Source organism: Rhipicephalus sanguineus, chromosome 3 (assembly GCF_013339695.2).
Source record: "Rhipicephalus sanguineus isolate Rsan-2018 chromosome 3, BIME_Rsan_1.4, whole genome shotgun sequence".
NCBI classification, from domain to species: Eukaryota; Metazoa; Arthropoda; class Arachnida; order Ixodida; family Ixodidae; genus Rhipicephalus; species Rhipicephalus sanguineus.
Window position 1 is genome coordinate 142,021,232 of NC_051178.1, and position 13,915 is coordinate 142,035,146.

The window sequence follows — 13,915 nt, forward strand, 5'->3', positions numbered from 1 at the left end:
GAATTCAAAAAAAGACTGCCACGAGCTAGTGAGCAGCACTGCCAGGATTAAGTGATCCGTGCTGTATTGACTTGCACATAAACAGCACAAAGGTACATAACCACAAGCGTGCGCACCCCGCACCCCCAGTCATCAGGGGGGGGGGGAGGCGCAAAAATCTGCCTCGTACATCGAATTAGTAGGGGGGGTCGCTGAGATTAACCTTTGCCCCCCGCCGCCCCCTTAAGGGGAACCCTGCGCACGCCTATGTACATAACCACTTCATATTTGGATAGGGAAGTGTGTTGAAATTTCCTCACTTGCCCCATATCATCATTATATAACCATTTTATTATTCCCTTAAGCCGTCATGTTTCTTCATCAAATGCTCTTGCTATATATTCTGCGAGGTCATGTGTCTTTGACTATGGCTGCAATAATGCAACAGTTACATTGGTAAGTGCATTCCTTTCGTTTCATCTGTAGAGCCTTGGTAAACAAGATGGACACACATCCTTTCTGTGACAGTGTCCTGTTGGCTCGTGTCTAGAAAGAGGGGATTGAGCGGGTAGGTAGAGTGTGCCAGATGTGGGGGAAAGTGAGGGAGCGAGGAGAAAAGAACAGCGGTTCAGAGCAGAGTCTTTGCGTGCAAAAGTATGTGTGAAAAAAGAAAGCAGTAGGAATAGACACGCACCAAGCCATGTATGGCACCGCAGGATAAATAGTTTCTCTGCACTTGGTCGGCAAGCCTCGCAGAAGTCCATCAGACTGCGTCTACGGGACACTCCGTTAGTTGTTTATGGTCATTGAGGTCTGCAGCCATCGCCATTGCACATCCATGGTTTTCATAACTGGCACATCTTGATGATAACATCTGTGCAGTACTGCTTGGACTGCTGACGAAGGCATGAAAAAAAGCGCTTGAATAGAATCGTTTTATTGTCTTAAAGGGACACTAAAGAGAAACAATGAATTGGTTTAGATCGATAAATTGTGGTCTGAGAACTCTGTCATTAACTTTGCCATCATAGGTTTATTAATAGAGGAGAAAATCAAGTTCAAAGTCTCATTTTTAAACTTCGCGACGAAATCTCCCTGCGTGACATCATGGATTTCAAAGTGTATTTATTGTATTTTGGCGCCATTGGCTCAACAAAATTACCTCAAACTTGGTATGTGAAGTATATGGCCCCCTCAGAGGACAATGTACTTCATTTTTACCGATTAGGAACTACGTAGTCCCTAGTAGGCACCGTCAAAACATGAGACATCACGGTGAGTGGTGCAGAAACTTCAAGGTGGCGTCGCCCCCCACATTTTGTTTTTACACGTTTTCTCGCTTACTAAGCGTCTTCTCGCAGCAAGTGTGGTGTTTTGGTATCGTGAAAGAGTACTTTACTCATATGAGAAAAATCGTTTTGCTCTTTAGTGTCCCTTTAATGGAGATTCCTTTTACAAGTGCTGCCCTGCTGTCCCAATAGCACCGAATTTAATAGTTTTGCTTCTATGCCTGAAGGGGGCACCGACATGCTACAATGTTTGGAGTGAACTAGGTCAGCCAAACTAACAGTGTCATCTATTGCAAAGTTGCATTAAATGCTACAAAGACAATGCTGTCCTCATACATGTATCACATTTCCTTCCATTAATAAAGTGCGCAAGTCACCAGAGAAAGGCTCTTGAACAAATGGCTTTATGTATCAGTTGGGGGGAAAAAGTCTGAGCAGAAGTCTCCTTGTTTATCAAGCAGCGAAGTATGGTTAGCATGTTACTAAAGACAGGTTTGCAGGCATGCATGTAGGAACACAAAGGACAACATAACCGCTGACTATCAATATGGAATTGTTGGTATACAATAACTATAGTTGTCATTTATAAGCACCTGCCAGTGTAGGACATTAAGCAGTGTGAACTGTTCTGATAAATATGACACCTCATAAGTGGTGTGCACTTTTTTTTTTGTGGGCACACTACAGTAAAAGCTCGTTAATTCGGATTTCATAGCACTGGAAAAACCCTTCGAATTAACCGAATGCCGAATTATCGAAAGTATCAAGAAAAGATTAAATAAATGTCTATTACATCATTTCACTTTCATTTTCTTGAGGAATATGCAAATTCATTAATTATTTTGCATAAGAGCAGTGCAAAAGCTGCGTTTTTCGTCATTTGCGAATTTGTTTGCAATGTGAATGTGGCTTCGAGTATTAACCCGAAACGTGCTCCGAACCCATTCCTTATTGCGTATGACAACGCGATTGTAGATGACAACCACGCCTTTCTGAAAGCCAGCGGCCGTTTGGGCCATCTGCAAGCGCCGTTTTCGCTCCTTTGCATTGCATATTTGCGGCGCTTTGTGCTCGGCGCGTTCTGAAGTTCGTCCGAATTAACTGGGTTGCGGCCAAAATGACTGAATTAATGAGAATTTGATGCCATTAAACAATACACATGCTTGCTGGGACCAGAAAACACGTCCTAATTATCCGATTTTCCAAATTAACGAGTGTCGAATTAACAAGCTTTTACTGTAGTACATATTTAAGGAAAATTAAACCTTGATTGGTGCTGGCCATCAAGTTCTTTTGTGCAAAATATCTGCTAGCACTGTGGAGGTGATGCAGTCTATCTTGCCCTTCGAAGAGGTCAAAGCATCCATGGCACATTTACATCTCAAGCTTCTGTCTTGTGGAGCTTCCACAAGCAGGAACGTGAACCCAGAGACAGCAAAGCTGTATGAACTATGCGACGCTCTGCTGGAGATTTTGTGACCTTGTCTGATCTATACTCAGTTTCATGCATAGCAGGCAACACTGTGAAGGCTGCGAAGAATTTTTACTCCTTGCATTTTTGAACAAATGATAGTGTCACAACATGTACCCGCCACGATGGTCTAGTGGTTATGGTGCTCAACTGCTGACTCGCAGGTCACGGGATCGAATCCCAGCCACGACCTCTATTTTTGATGGAGGTGAAAATACTTGAGGTCTCTGTACTGAGATTTAGGTGCGCATTGAAGAACCCCGTATTTTGCACTTAGGGCTTCGAGTCAGTGGCGTAGGCAGGGGGGGGGGTGGGCTACAGCCCCCACCCACCCCTAAAATTTTTTCGTACTGTCATGTACCGCCGACCAAAACAGCCACCTGCGCTGGAAGTTATCTGTATTTTTCCTAAATTCCTTTCCACAGTCGAAAAGACACAATTCGGTGCGAAGATTGCTGATTTGGGCTGGCTCTCCTCGCTGCGCCCATGGCGGCCCTTTAACTCGCTGCCATGCTGGCTGCGCAACGCATGATTGTCAAAAATACCATGAAATACCCTGCAAACAGAGTGTAGTGCCATGGATTGCCATTTTGCGACGCACCGACACGCTCATTAACGGGCTCCGCTCTCCCACGCTGATGCCGTGCTACCGCGAATGAGTAACTATTGTTGACTAGCCGGACGCCCGGGATTAAGCTATAGAGAAGGTATTGTGAATACAGTGAAACCTCGGTGATACGAATCTCACGGGACCACAAAAAATATTCGTATCATCCGAAATTCGTATCACCAGAAAGCATGGAAAATTAGCATGAGACAAAAGAAAGCTGGCGTAAATTTTCATTTATTGTTTTTCAGGGCAGCAGCAAATGTCAGGAAGAATCCTGAATGATTTTCAGTTAAGTTTTTAGATGTCTGTAATCATACCAGCACTCGTAAATACACGGCACGTAGGCGCGTATTTAATTTATAAACCAGGTGCGTCGTGACCCGCGACAGCCCCTTCCAAATTTTTAGTATGTCTTTTTGCATGACACCGGTGTCTTTGGAACCACGGTCCTGTGTTATGATTTTGTTATCGCGTAGGTGTTGGGGATGTTTTTTGGGAGATTTACGACCGTGCCCGCACAAGTGTGACCTCAACGGTCGCGCATGTTGACGTTGTGAGGCCTGACTCCTTCGCCAAGACCGCCCTTGCCTTCTTTCGGTCCTGGTCCCCCTTTCGAAGAGTGTTTTTCTCAAACCGCGATTCTGGCGATTTGGCGGTGTGGTGCGCATGCCCACGCTTGCGTTCCCGCGCTGCACGTGCTTGGCGCGTCTTCGCGGCAGCGCGAACAGCACCTCTTCGTACCTGGGCGATAGCGTACATTCGTATCAAATGTCGCTGGGTGAAAATCGGTTCGCAACAACCGTACTTTATTATACTGCAGGCCAATGGGCCTTGGCCGGGACCAACGAAAAATTCGTATCACTCCGAAATTCGTATGAACTGTGATCGTATCACCAAGGTTTCACTGTACACTGTTGCGGTGGGGACGTCTTGAACTGAAAGGATTATATTGTGCTAACGGAGGGCCCAAAAAGGGGGTGGTCATATTTGACAGCTGTCCAGGGATGTGTCATTCTCTTGCCCCTGTGCGGAGAGCGGAGAGTCATTTTCGACAGTCTTCTTCACCTTTTTAACTATTTCCCCTCACATGCGGGTGAAAAGTTCATTACTTCACAGTAAGCCCATTTCGTTGCTCTCAAGGACCCTTTGCAGAAAAGTCGTGCGTCATCTGCGACTCGGCGTCACGCCGATTAACGGACGCCGCGCTCCCCCGCTGACCGGCAGGACCTCTTGACCATGAGAGGGCTGTCTTTAGAGCCGAAGGGGTATTCTTCTTCGAACGTTCACCGCTGATGTTTGATCCTTTGTACCTGTACCGGCGGCGACGGAAGGGTCATTGAAGGCCGTGATGTACCCCAAACCAGGTATAGACTGGAAGACGTACAGGCTGAGAGCCAAGGAAAGGGACCATTCTCACGGTGAAAACTGCAGGTGGGCAAGCTGTATGCGATCACCTTAACAGGTTGTCACTCTCACTCAGTTAAGTACCCTCCCATAATTAAAAAGGGGCGTGGTCAATATATTTTTAGGGCTGAGTTGGTAACAATGAAATGCACATGATTGGACCCATGTGGAGGTCCCTTTTCCCCCAGTAAGAGAAGTGGGGGACGCGAAGGTATATCGCCCTGCTAACCAGCCTAGTTGCTTGTCTAACATGGTGTAGTAGCAGATCAGCAAATATCCCTTCTGGAAGTTTTTAGTGTGGCTCTGCATCGGCTGGCCACCCAAACTTAGCCATTCATCTAATTGATACGTGTGATTAATATCTGCAACGTAGGCATCGGAACTTCATTATCAAGTTAGCTCAACTTGCTTGAGATCGCCTTCAAGCACTAGCCCCCGGAAAGATCAACGTTGAAACTCCACCGACATCGCAGTCGTGCCAGACCTTTGTGACTTCTCTCATCCGATCGTCGGGGACTGAACACTTCCGCTCATCGCATGTATGCCTTCATCTGTTTATACTTTCGAACTTATCTTTAGCTACTGTTAACTCGATTAACGTCCGCTGTTAACGTAGATGTACAGCCTGCGTTAATATCTAATGCTGTTTGTTAATTGTGTGATACCTGCCTCTTGTAAGCGGATTGATCGATTTTATATGTATGTTAGTTATGTTGGGTTTTATGACTCAAAAATACATATGTTCGTTTGCTTTAAGTGTTCCTTGAGCTGCGATACTGCTAGATTAAAGTTGTTGTTTTGTTTTCCAAACACGTCTCTGATCTCTTCGCTGTGTTTGCTTGCGTACGGAACGACCTAACATGCTGTCATTCCCACCGCCGACTTCGTGCTGGCGACGCTAGAGTGGCAACTCGTAACAGTGTCACTGCACACTAACACCTTTCCGGAAGATGTCCCCTCACGTAAAGGACTTGAGAGTGCCTTTGTGTCAGGTCTATAAAACGATGAAAGCACGGGCTGGGAATGAAGAGAGTGCTCCGTTTCCATGAGAAAATCTCAGGTGAAGGATGTACACATCTCTCTGGATGCAAAAATGTTCTAAAATACGGGTGAATTCATGATTGTAAAATGTTTACTCCAATTTAAAAAACAATTATTAACAAAATGACAGACGTTTCGCCACATATGCACCCATGTGCAACCCTACACAGGACATAGCTTCGACTCAAACGATGCGATGACGTTGGCTCGGGAACGAAAGTGGGGCAAAGGAGAACTACTGGAATCGTGGTTCATTCGTCTTAAACCATCGGCATGCAACAACAGCTGTGGCCCCCTACTGGACGTTTACAAGGACATATGCGACACTGGTTGATCTCCGCTCAGAATGCCACCTGCATAGGTGGCGAAACTACACTCCCGAGAAAAACTGCTCTGCAATCCCATCCGACGCAAAAAGACTCGCCAGCACTTTTGCAGACTGCTAGACTCCTTGGCTCATCGCACGCTAGCTTTTGTTTACTTTTGAAGTTGTGTTAGCCACTGCTAAGCATATGCTTTTGAACTGTTAACGAATTGCGACTCAGGCGCTTACAAACACACACACACATATATGTGTGTGTGTGTGTGTGTGTGTGTGTGTGTGTGTGTGTGTGTGTGTGTGTGTGTTGACATGCCAGCGCCCCTACCCCCCCCCCCCCCCCCCCTTCGAAAAAATTTCTGGCTACGCCACTGCTTCGAGTGAGCCCTTGGCGCAAAATATATTTCATGAGTGAGTCTGAGTGAGCTCCGCATTTTTTTTTTGCCAACCTATGCTTCTATCTACCCAGCTTCAGCATTACTATCAGCCTTATGTCGGCTCATGTTTATACTCGTGCCAACTCGCACATACTTGAGGCCTGTGTACTGAGATTTAGGTGCGCGTTAAAGAACCCCAGGTGGTCGAAATTTACAGAGCCCTCCACTACAGCGTTCCTCATATCATAGTCTGGTTTTGGGACGTTAAACCCCAACAATTATTAGTGTCACACATAGGTGGCAAACTCACTCAGACTCGGAGCTGTGAGTCCGGGTGAGTAATATTTTGGTGAGTTTAAGTCTGAGTGAGTCCGGTTGAGAAAAAATTTAGTGAATCCAAGTCTGAGTGAGTCCAGTTGGGGGAAATTTTGGCGAGTCTGAGTCCAAGTGAGCCCTAAGCGCAAAATATATTTCATGAGTGAGTCTGAGTGAGCCTAACATTTTTTTGCCGACCTATGCGTCTATGTACTCAACTTCAGCATTACATAGTATCAGCCTTATGTCGGCTCACGTTTATACTCACGCCAACTCGCACATACTTGAATGCACTAGTGTTCATACGCTAGCTCAGTATTTATTTGTCAGAGACGGGAGTTACGGAGGGGGGGGGTGAGGTGCCGTGACCTCTTCCCCGCAGACTCTTTCACGGGAAGTTCTTGATAGAAATATCTCGTATGAGTCATCTTTTTCAATACAAATCTAGTGTGTACGCCTGTGTCTGTCGCATAGGCGTGCGCACGGCTCCCGACATTAGGGGGGAGGGCGGGGGGCAATGTTTCATCGCAGCGTCGGCCCCTCCCCTCGGTCGAGCCCGAAGGACACATTGCTTCACATTGAATGAAAAAATAAAATAAAAATAAGTGAAGCGACGACGTGCTTTTTACGCTGCCCTCTTTTTGGTTCCCGACTTTCCTGGAGTAAACATTGGAAGTAAAGAGTTCTTGGAATGCGACGTCTTGGGCTTTCGGCCGCAGTTATCATCGAAGACCTGCTGTTTAAACAATGACAGGACAGGTTCGACGGGGTAACGATATGGGGCACATTTTGCCCCCCCCCCCTCCTAAGAGATTTGGGGGGTGTCCCAATCAGCGCGAACCACCCCCCCCCTCCCCCACTTCCTCCCCCCGCGTGCGCACGCCTTTGACCTGTCGCACCGTCGCCGACCTTGAAAGGAATGCCTGCTCGTGTGTTAAAACTTGCTTTAACGCCATGCTTACCCACGAGTCGCTATCATTTGTCTGCCTTGGTCCGTGTTCAGATGCCACTACGAGATAATTCTGGAACACTTCTCTGCAGCCACAATCGACGCCCAGGGGATCCGGACGTTCTACTGGATGCACAAACAAGCGGCATCGCAGTGAGGTAGCCGAAGCGTGTGTCGCTGCGGACACTGCCGGCGTCTTCGCACAAGCGCAAGTAGGGGCCACCGGGAGACGCGACCGGAGCCAGCGTCGGTCTCGAGAGGTGCCCGTCTCGACGCGTCTTTCGACGTGCATTCTGTTTACCAAAGCGCGCGCGTGCAGGAAGCAAGCTTGAGCACGTTCCCGAGTTCTGTGATCATATCGATCGTTGCCTCTCGTTCGTGAAGACCCTTCGGAAATGCCACGCGTGTCTCGCGGAGCCGGCGGCGATTGGTTCCGACGCCTCCGCCCAACGAGTCTGTCTTCGCCACGTCCAGGGCCACCACTCGCCGCTGTCTGTCCGCGACGGCGTTCGACTTCTGCAGTTTCCACTAAACCGCTGCGCCCGCCATCGAGCAGTACTGGCAGTCCACGATGCTCTGCTACGTCTGCAGTTTCTCGTAAACGGTGGGCATCGATCGTCTTGACGCTGTACCGTCATCTGAAGAGCGCGTTCCTCGCTTGAAATAACGCCTACAATGAGTGGATGATTTGAACCATATCGCAGTACACACCGCACGTATAAATCATCTGTTTCGCTAGGGTAATAATGTAACTTCTGGTTGTGCTTTGATTTCTGCCAGAAACGTTGCTGTATGTCCATTAACGTTCCTGGCAGGAGACGCCGATTTTAAATGTAAGCTGAAGTTCACACGAAGAGGGCATGCACGGTTACGTCGAAGCTTGGTTTTAGCGACCCATTCTTGCCCATGTGCTGAGAAAGGCAGGCACAACAAAGTACGAGCGTTTGTCATTCTTAAGCGGTAATAGCCACCATAGCGGTAACCACGAACACTTTCACGTGACGCAGCGTGTACCTGAAGTATCTGGCTCATGAAGGGGCGTTCGTTAGGTTCCTGTTATCGGTACCATAGATTGAGAAGAGACGTACGCGATAGACAAAAAATGAGCGCACGTGTCTCTAGTTTTAGCGGAATATAAAAGTTGTGTTCCACGTAGTACCTCAGAGCACCACTAGGGAACCAATACAAAAATGGCAGGCGTTCCATAAGGAAATTGGAAGCACGAACGCCCTTGCCGATTTAAATGACACGCCCTGCCAAAATTCACGTTGAGCTGGTACCGGCGTATGGTGGCAATGCCCCTGTCCTTGTAAGGCAGTTGTAAAAAACTGAGCATACGATTTCAGTGCAGTCAGATAAGCTGGACCTACCATCGATCGATGTTCTGGTGCACTCTGACCGGCGGAACAATTGACCAAATTGTTTTAGCGTGACCGGAATTTTCAATATAAGTGAATAATTTGCGGAATGCCGGGTTAACAGGCAATGGCGCCGACGTCTCGTGACGCTTCGCCAACCCAAGGAGGTTTTAAAGAAAATTCTTTTTTAACCGCCTTGCTCCAACCACAACTGTACACTTTTTTTTTTTTTTTTCGCCGAGTGTTCTCGACTAACGATGACGAACATTGCTTGTAAAGGCAACATGTTCACAATTACTGCCGCTGACGAAAATTTACACCAGCTATGAAGTCGAGGACACTTCGTTACCGCACTAATATAGTTGTTGCCTGGTTTATCTCTGGGCGCGGTTTCGATCCGGCCGTTTGCGGCCAATGTCTGCGACATCACGTCAATCGATGGCGAAAGAGACTTCTCTTGGGACTAAGATATACAGGACAAAAGACGGCTGGCAGCGATGTCCCATCGGTTAATGTGTTTGTCCATTGATGACAGTAGTACGAACTTTATGAACGCCCCTCTTGTTCTGGATTGCAAGTTGGCCTTTGTCACCCTGTAAAAAAAAACGCGTGACCCTTCTTTTTCCTAGTACGTAGAACGCTTGTATCTTCGGCTGATATCGCAGTTTTGCCGCATCATGTGTATCAAAGCAGTACATGCACACGCGGCAATAACTTCGTAATCTTTATCGCCAGATCACACATCGCACATGCGTAATTGAAGCCGAGTAATGGAGCCACACTCGATTAACAGAACAGAAATCCTGTAGCCCCGGCCGCCGCTAACTTTTCAGCGCATCCGTTGTAGTCACACATAGCCGCTGCTGCTTGTTTGCGTTGAACGTTGCTGAACCCTAACAGCTCTCCCGTGCTTTGCGACAAATCATGGCCTCCGTGTCTCGGAGAAGTTATGCAAGTTCTCCACATATATCGCACAAAATGAATAAATAAATAAATAAACGTAGGGACAAGCGTTATCTTTTAACAGGCATTTTTAGGCTAACAAGGAAAGAAAACTAGTAACACAATGCACAGGGCTAGTGCTAGAAGATTATAAAGCACAATGCTCGTCCTGTAAGCTGTCTCCTTCTTATAAGTTCTTTCGTGCCTTCTTCGCGCTTAAAATGCCTTATGTGGAATACAACCAGCTCTAGCAAAGCGTATTGGGGAAGCATATCCTTTCTGTTGACAAGATATCGCGGGGAAGTAAGCGCTTTCTGATCAGTCTGGAACTTGCCGTACTTCGTAGTTAGCATCGCACTAGCGTTACAGTGCTGAATCAGCACGTCGCCATTCGTTTCATAAAGCGAAGGCTTCGTGCATGAGTGTCGTGTCGATTCGGTTAATACAAGGACCTCAGATTCTGCACCTGACACAGCTCTAGCGGACAGGTTCACGATCTGCACGTCTCTTCCCCGTGACGGTTTCTTGTTTCGGTTCCTATTTTCCGCGGCTCGTCCAAGCTTCGCGCACGTGTCGCACAAGGCTTTTTTCGTCCCAATTAAAGGAAAAGACGCCCCTCTGAAACGGCGTGTATCTGCGTTTGCCATCGCACCATCGAACCCCCACTTCTTTAGGGCACTGGGGAAGTTAAAGAACAGGACGCTGGGCAATAGAGTTGAGGGTACTATGCCAGGTCAGAAAGAAAAAAATATTAATAAATGAAAAAACGCTGACGGGGGGTACAGTCGTGTGTACCCAAACACGTGCGTCTCATGTCCACGCCGTAACCTAAACTGCCTTTGGCGGCACGCGACAAAAGTGTTCGTATTGTCGGCCCGGTTTCCCGGCTCATCCTTTTGTTCGGTCATCGGTTTTACTGCCCTCTGAACTCAAAGGAGCTCCCTTTTTACTGTACTTCAAGGCGATCGCAGCGGCGGCGTTCTTTGAAGGCGCCTCCCACCCTCGCGTTCGGCGGAGGGTGGGAGGCGCCTTTCGCTGTTCCTTGTCCCGAGGGCATGACGCGTGGTCGTGCGAGCAGTCGCCGGCTCGAGCATTGAGGTCCGTCCCTGCTTTTACGACACTTGTTTCCGAGACCCGCGCTTCACATTTCGTTGTCTTCTTTCATTCGCGCGCGCCCGCTCATTCCCTCCCCTCCCCCTACCCTCCGTTTTTTGGTCTTTCTCGCTTCGAAGTTGTCAAAAAGGTCGCGGGTCTTTTGTGCGTGACAATATAGGCTGCTGTCTCCTTGAAGAGATTGCTGCCCGCCTATGTCCCCATTTTCTCCCTTACCGCCTTTATTTCCCGGCGCCTTCGCGTACGAGCGCTTTTAGCCGAGACGCTGGCACGCGAAGCGCTGCCGTCCCGCACCTTTTCAAGTAAAACTAAAATAAAGTGTGGTGGTTCGTTTCGACCTTCGGTTTTTGTGATGGCCATCTCTCAGTCGCCGCCCAACAGTTTTTTGGAGGGCGGTACGGTCGCTCGTGGCCCACGCACTGCCGCCAGCCAGCATTGCGCGCCCAGCAACCTTCGCGAACGGTTGGCTGCACGCCGCGTGCTGCCTTCGTGTCGGTGTTGTCGTTCCATTTCACGCGCCGCTATGGAGGTCTGTTCGCGAACGGTGGACTTTGGCAGCTGGTTCCTGGGGCCATGCTACGGTCCGGCCGCCTTCGTCCTGGGACTGTTCGGGTAAGCACGGCATCCTTACGTGCACTGGCGCCTTGCGTGGTCTCTGAGCGTCGACATTCATGATCGCACCCGCCACGGTGTTCTAGCGGTTATGGTGCTCGACTGCTGACCTGAAGGTCGCGGGATCGAATCCCGGCCGCGGCGGCCTCATTTTTTATGGAGGCGCAAATGCTTGAGGCCCGTGTATTAGGGGCGTAGCCAGAAGTGTTTTTTTTTTTTTTCGGGGGGAGTGGGGTTCAACCATACTTTATGTATGTTTGTGCGTGCGTTTGTATGTGGGCGTGTATGCAAAATTGAAAATTTTCCGGGGGGGGGGGGGGGCGGTTGCAGGAGTAGCGACGATTCACATCGTCGCTAGTGACTCCTGCATTGCGTGCCCTCAGTTCGTGTTGAAAGCATGTGGGGGTTACCATGCACAGACTGGCTGCATAACTCTTGTAATCTACGACACAGTCTCAGGATGTGTACCCCCCTCCCCCTCAACTACTATCGTGTCAGTTTAAGGGTCAGTTTAAGGATTTTGTCTGCATAAGTAGCTAGCTGTATTGTAGCACCATCCAGTTCAGCACATTGAAAAGGAGGTCAGTCACTTTTAGAGAAATCTCATTACTATTCAAGAACTCGCCGAGAGCTGGTCTTTCGCATAAAAGTAATAAAACAGTTCTTCCATTTATCGACATCGTCGGTGTGTTGCAGTGCACATTTTCCCACTGAAGAAGAAGACGTGGCTTCAACGCTAAGGCATTTCCTCCGGAAAGTAGATGATCCTATACATGTTCCATACCGTGGTGCTGGTACATGGGACAAGATTGTGCAACATCAAAATGTTGTCACATTTTTGCTTTATTCTTGGATATGGCTTACATAGCCCCGTTTCTAATGCATGTAAACTGACAATCAAGTGCAAGAGCCAGAATTTGCTTGCATTGAGACACAGTGAAATGTCCTAAGCAGATAAACCTTTAATGCAGGGAGGAAGATGACGAGGCGGAACCGAATCACATGGCCGCTATCAAGGTGGCTCGGAGAATGACTCGCCCGCGCACCAAGGGCAAGACTGCTGCGAATGCTGTACAGCAGGGCCACAGCGATGGACAAGCGCCGTCACAGCTCAAGGGCATTATTACAGTGGACAGTGCACCGAAGAGTGTGAACGATGCACCTGCGAGTGGTGACTGCAGTGATACAGTGGCTAAAAACTGTGTGGTAGTTCTCTCGTCGATCCAGGACAGTAGTGAGCACCTCAGAGACGGTAAAGTGGGAGACTCAACAACCACAACAGGTGCGAAAGCAATGGCCGATGACGACGATGACACAGGCCATTCTGTGGATAGTTCTATGCAGGACGAATCGAGTCTGGCATCTGCAGCCGACAGCCAGACATCGTCAAGTGATGGTGAGTAGCTGCAAGGTCTCATTTGTAACGTTGCTCACTTTTCCAAAAATCTTTAAAGGGCCCCTCGCCAGGACCTATTGCAAAATTTGGTTACACGCAGAAACTTGCAAGGTACCACCTAGAAAGTGTTTTAACGAAATATTTTTCAAATAAATTCATTACTGGACGTGTTACAAGATATTTAACTGTCCAGCTATATTGTTGCCAGGATGAGGAGAGCCACTGTCGGCACTAACGTCGTTTGCCTTGCATGGTGTCTGCAGGCAGCGTACCTCTTGTTCTGGAGCTGTGTCCTGCCTCCTTTCTTTTTGTTTCTGTATTGTATCGTGGCAGATCTTTATTTGTGGCAGTGTGCAGCCTGCATTGGCTAATGAAGTGTAGTCGCATGCCATCGTCAGTGACATTCCAAGCAGTGCATGCGCATGAGACTTAATCACGCTCAAAACACAACATTTAAGCAAAGCTTTTATAACTTGCAGATTTCAGCATCATATGCAAAAAACCCGGTGCTAGCAAGCGTACAGAAATGAGGCTCTCAAAGATGCGCCGGTCACATGCGTAGTTTTTGTATGTGCCATTTTCCGATAACTGATGTTCTCTCGATTGCGGACCTGCCGGCAATCGGCTGTTTATGGGGGGGCAGTCTGATCGTTTTTTTATCGTGGTGATAATTGTCATTTCACGTTGCCACATTTCATTGTTGCCTGGGTATGAACACATGATCATCGTCATTGCTTGTA

At 48.1% G+C, this 13,915-nt stretch overlaps 1 protein-coding gene across 1 annotated transcript in view; it reads left to right on the forward strand.

Moving 5' to 3' along the window:
- Window positions 1-13,915, forward strand: part of LOC119385912 (histone-lysine N-methyltransferase SETD2-like) — an 81,539-nt gene that overhangs the window by 9,522 nt on the left and 58,102 nt on the right. The window contains 1 exon segment of the mRNA XM_049414156.1: window positions 12,751-13,175. Within this exon segment, the coding sequence (XP_049270113.1) occupies window positions 12,751-13,175 (425 nt within the window).